This window comes from Nanorana parkeri, unplaced genomic scaffold (assembly GCF_000935625.1).
Source record: "Nanorana parkeri isolate BGI_ZX_2015 unplaced genomic scaffold, ASM93562v1 scaffold949, whole genome shotgun sequence".
Lineage (NCBI taxonomy): Eukaryota > Metazoa > Chordata > Amphibia > Anura > Dicroglossidae > Nanorana > Nanorana parkeri.
Genome location: NW_017307217.1, coordinates 52239 through 57915, shown reverse-complemented (window position 1 = coordinate 57915; position 5677 = coordinate 52239). Strand labels below are relative to the sequence as shown.

General features: G+C 38.9%; 1 protein-coding gene across 1 annotated transcript in view; it reads left to right on the top strand.

The window, feature by feature from the left end:
* The window catches only part of LOC108795226 (reelin-like), a gene marked incomplete at its 3' end in the record, with an annotated part of 220259 nt that overhangs the window by 163633 nt on the left and 50949 nt on the right, over positions 1–5677 (top strand). Inside the window, exon 8 of the mRNA XM_018566433.1 lies at positions 251–302. Coding sequence (XP_018421935.1) covers positions 251–302 — 52 coding nt within the window. The remainder of the gene's footprint in view (positions 1–250; positions 303–5677) is intronic.

Here is a 5677-nt window from a genome sequence, read left to right as displayed (position 1 = left end):
GTACCAGGGGGCTTTGCTCTGACCCCCCCCCCCCCATTTTTTCATACCGGTTTAACTACTATGTTCATCTATTGGTTTCATAGCATTTTTATAAACACTTGTGTTGTTCATAGCATTGTATGCACAAGCCACCCTTTTTCCTGATATCCTAGCCAATTTTTATTGTATTGAGTCCAAGTAGTTTACTTTCATATTGCCATTTTATACCAAACAAACATTAGCTAACTTTGATTTTTTTTGTTTTGTTTAGTTAACAACCAACCTTAACACCACTACAGCATCAGTTCTGCAGTTTTCTATTGGTAAGTGAATTTTTTTGAAAGACTATACAGTTTTTTTTCAAATCTCTTTGTGAGGGAACAAAAACAGCTAGCTGCATTTTTTGAAGGAACCTAATTCACCACCCACCGTTTGGTGCATGGTTTGCTCCAATTCAGAAGGGCAGCAGAGGCTTGGTGTTGCAGTTGCCTTACAGCCACATTGTTCAAACCAAAATGGCATCTGGAATACACAAAGTCCTTGATGGACTTCCACTCTGTGCACAACACTATAAAGTGTTAAGGCTAGAACCTACAATACATATATTCTGTCACGTGGTCTAAACAGCAGCTTGGCTGTCATGGGTGGTCTTATTTAAGGGGGTTACTCTTCAGCTCCCAGCATGGGGCCTGGCAACAGCATTTTCCCCTTGGTGTCATAAGTTGACTAGTTAATCATCTAATAGATAAATATAGAACGGGAAAGCAGGGTCAAGAAAGGGGTGCTTTAAAGTGGACCTTTACCCCCTTTGGCTAAAAATCACATAAGCAAACAGCTCTGCATGCTGATATGAGATTATCTTACATTGATTAATTTAAACAAACATATTTTCAGTTTACTTACAATTTCTTGTTTTCTACTTCCTGATCCACTTAGGCACAAAAGATGTAATCGTGCCCAAGCATTGCATCCTGGGAAGGTTACATCAGCAGTACATTGCAGGGAAATCTCATCTGTAATTTCATGAGATCTCAGGGAAAGTTATTTTACTCCCCTGAGATGATGTGCATGGTCACATGTCCTAGTTACATGTGCCAGAGTTCCAGGAAGTAAAAGGAGATGGATTAATCTGCCCTGAGTAAAAATGGCCACTGTGAGAAGCATGGGGTGTAAAACAAAAACATGGTATGCATAGAATACAAAGGCAGCAATTATCCAGAGGTATCTGTTTGTATGTTTGTGGATTGCCCTTACTAAACATTTTTAATGTGTTTTGGGGCATTTAATTAAATTTTTCACTAAATATTGGGATTTAATAAGGAGTTGCGCTAATATTGCGCAACATAAAAATTTGCAACTACCACCATTTTATTCTATAGGGTCTTGTCATTCAGAAAATATATAATGTTGTGGGGTTTTAAGTAATTTTCAGGCCTAAAATTTGGAATATAACATGGGTACAAAAAATGAAAAAAAGGCCTCAGTCATGAAGTGGTTAAAGGTGTATTTGTTGTTATTTTGAAGATATCGGTAAAGTTCCTCTTTAAGAGGCATCTGTGACAGTTGGCTAAACATTTAATTGTTTTACACCCGGTAAACGTCAAATTTGCAAAGAAAGAGACGAAATGCAACTATTGAACTAAATATGTATGTTTCCTAAACTAGATAACCAATAAATATTCCTTTCACTCTCACCTTTATTGTCTGCTGTCCCAGTTTCTGCTTTTACAAGTGTAGCTGATTTCATAGACAGCTTGTTAGCTGACATATTACATCCATCAAGGTTTGGCTGTCTAATGGTACATGGAGACATGAGCTATTGTGAAGCCCAGCATTACGGATCTACTACCGTGGATGTTTCTGCTATAATCAATACAAGATCATGTGTCTCCATGTGTTTCCAGAACAGATTACTAGAAGCTATCAATACAGCATGCCTTCACCTGTTTCCTGTTTTTCAACTGTCAAAACTAAAAGTATAGGCAGTTAATAAAAACGGTCATTATGTATATTTGGATAATACATTCTCTAGACCAAGGACCAGGCAGAGACCAAGGTTGCATCACTTTTCAATATTGGGAAGTCCATTATCCGAAGATGTTACTATTTACTTAAGCTCAACTCCAGGAAAATAGAGCTGTCCTTATATCCTTTGATTTAGTCATCCTTGCCAGGCAGCATAGCCAGCCTGGTGATCTGCCTTCTGTTCTCTGCTGCAGCAATACAGTTCGGCCATTTTAAAAGCCCCAGCTTTTTATTGGACAGTGAAGAAGCAGCCACACTCTGATAAGTCAGTGTGTTTCTTGCCAGCATATGTGTATGCAGCATGCTTGATTGGCTCCTATTGCTGCCCCTTCATCTCCCAGTGCTGCTGCGCTGGGGATTACAGGAAGCAGATACCAAGTCACATTCTACTACTTACACTAGCTACAGCGGGTATCAAAAAAGACAGAGTCCGGCTGTCAGATATCGGGGCTGAGGGGTGGTGCTGGTCAGGTGCAGCGCTGCTGTACTGGTCGGAGAGACTCGGAGACAGTGGGTGTGTGCAATAGCAAGTTTGCTGTTGGCTATTGCCATTTGAAATAGCCAATAGCAGGCTGGCTTTTGCACCCGCCCACTACCTGCTGTCAATCGGCAGAGGAGGACCTGATGGAGAACTTTCTCCTTTAGGTCCCACCTCTGCTGATTGACAGCAGGCAGTGAGCGGGTGCGATAGCCAGCCTGCTAATGGCTATTTTAAATTGCAATAGCCAATAGCAAACTGGCTATTGCACACACCCACTACCTGCTGTGTTTACATTCCCTGGCCGAAGCTATTCAGGCTATATGTGCTTGAATAGCTCCTTAGAAGTGGAAAGGTGACCCTAGGGGTCTCACAGACCCCAATGTCATCTTAAAGAGAACCTGATCAATTTGATCCTAGTCATCTTAAAGAGAACCTGTCATCTCCAATGTGCCTTCACATATGGGGTTTTTGGGCCCCACTATGTGATAGAAATAAAGTTAACAAAAAAATTTAAAAAAATAAAAGTAAATAAAATAAATTTAAAAGTACAAAAAAAAGTAAAGCCCCAGACCCCCCACAAATGCGTGCAAACACACCTCCTACCCTCAGTGCGATCCAGTGCAATGTGATTGCAAAAAATTGTGCATGCAGTTTTATTCTGAAGTAAACTTTCTTTTTGTAACACTCCATTTGTATATTTTTAAATTATTAAAGATGGTATTTCATTGTTTTAAATCATCCGATTAAATTAAAAAAATTATCGGGCAACTAATCGATTATGAAAATAATCATTAGTTGCAGAAACCCCATATGTGAAGGCACATTGGAGATGACAGGTTCTCTTTAAGATGACTAGGATCAAATTGATCAGGTTCTCTTTAAGATGACATTGGGTGTGGGCAAGAGCAAACTGGCTATTGCACACCCCCCCTACCTGCTGTGTTTACATTCCCTGGCCGAAGCTATTCAGGCTATATGTGCTTGAATAGCTCCTTAGAAGTGGAAAGGTGACCCTAGGGGTCTCACAGACCCCAATGTCATCTTAAAGAGAACCTGATCAATTTGATCCTAGTCATCTTAAAGAGAACCTGTCATCTCCAATGTGCCTTCACATATGGGGTTTTTGGGCCCCACTATGTGATAGAAATAAAGTTAACAAAAAAATTTAAAAAAATAAAAGTAAATAAAATAAATTTAAAAGTACAAAAAAAAGTAAAGCCCCAGACCCCCCACAAATGCGTGCAAACACACCTCCTACCCTCAGTGCGATCCAGTGCAATGTGATTGCAAAAAATTGTGCATGCAGTTTTATTCTGAAGTAAACTTTCTTTTTGTAACACTCCATTTGTATATTTTTAAATTATTAAAGATGGTATTTCATTGTTTTAAATCATCCGATTAAATTAAAAAAATTATCGGGCAACTAATCGATTATGAAAATAATCATTAGTTGCAGAAACCCCATATGTGAAGGCACATTGGAGATGACAGGTTCTCTTTAAGATGACTAGGATCAAATTGATCAGGTTCTCTTTAAGATGACATTGGGGTCTGTGAGACCCCTAGGGTCACCTTTCCACTTCTAAGGAGCTATTCAAGCACACATAGCCTGAATAGCTTCGGCCAGGGAATGTAAACACAGCAGGTAGTGGGTGTGTGCAATAGCCAGTTTGCTATTGGCTATTGCAATTTAAAATAGCCATTAGCAGGCTGGCTATCGCACCCGCTCACTGCCTGCTGTCAATCAGCAGAGGTGGGACCTAAAGGAGAAAGTTCTCCATCAGGTCCTCCTCTGCCGATCCTGTAATCCCCTAGTCCTGATTGTGTTTTGTACATATCTGCCTGGAGTTCAGCTTTAAGTTCAGAATTCATTTTTTGGCTAAATGCTAAACCAAATTTAAACATGAATTGAATTTCTTTCTTATAGCAACTCCCTTATATAACTATAGTTAGAAGTGATTTATAAGCATGATAGAGATGCCTAAAACAAGCAGTCCTTATTTCATGGAATTTATATGACCAATTTTCTTGGTGTCATTAAGGAATATTTTCTCTTCCTGAGAATAGCCACCAGAGCATTTTCCTTTTGTTCATTCAATACTCCCCATATTTTGGAACGTTTGTACATTGTGGAATAATTTAAACCATATTGAAAATGTACCTGTTACTGCTTAAAGAAGAACTCCAGGATTTTTAACAAATGAATCCTTGTAGTGTGGTAAGCCCCGAAATACTCACCCAGTCCTTGATCCTGCCTCGCTGTTAGACTGTTCCCTGCAGCCTCTTCTCCCCCGGGCTCTGGGAGTCTAAGGACCCATGACATCATCACATCTAATGCAGTTGTTTAAATGTGAGGATGCCAAGGGACATTCTGCAGCTGGAGCGGAGAGGAAGAGAGGTGAGTGATCACAGCCACAGGGCCGAGGATAAGGTGAGTATTTCCTTCTTTTTTTCATCCCTAGAGAAAAATGAGCAGTCAACATTTGCAGTACACGTATGCACTGCAAGAATTAATTTAAAAAAATTCTGGAGTTCTTCTTCAAAAAATGTTCTAGCTTGACACCACATTTACATCAGGCTTTGTTGAGTAATGTTGCCGTTACTTGATAATTGTGCGCAATAAACCAACTTGAATTTTATTTATTAGTCCTCATTAATTCATAATTGTATAGTGCACTTTTATATTTTCAATTACAACATGTCTTGCAGGTGCAAAAAAAAGTGTCAACAAATAATATTTTCTTAAAATGTATATTCACCAAATGCATGCTAAACACTTCTGATCTATGTGTGATAGCCGGAAAGGCTAAACAAACCTAAAAGGACACTTTGCTTGACAGAACTAATGGTGATTTTGCAGTGATGCAGAATTTTTCTGATTAAAGTAGCGGGAGATGTCTTAATCTTCCTCTCATTATGTATCTATTCATTCTAGTGTATACAATCATGTTTCGTTTCATCTTTCATGCTGCATGAATGTATTTGACAAACTAAGGATGAGGATGATTGGTTCTGAACGTGACTCCTTTAAGTAAAATAAATGAATATGATTAAAATTTGGAACCCTAGTGGGGTGTATAGCACAATGATGGGCAGCAGATGTTTGGTCAGTGTAACAGTGAAAGCAGATGTGTGTGTGTGTGTATATATATATATATATATACACATATATACACACACACATTATATATA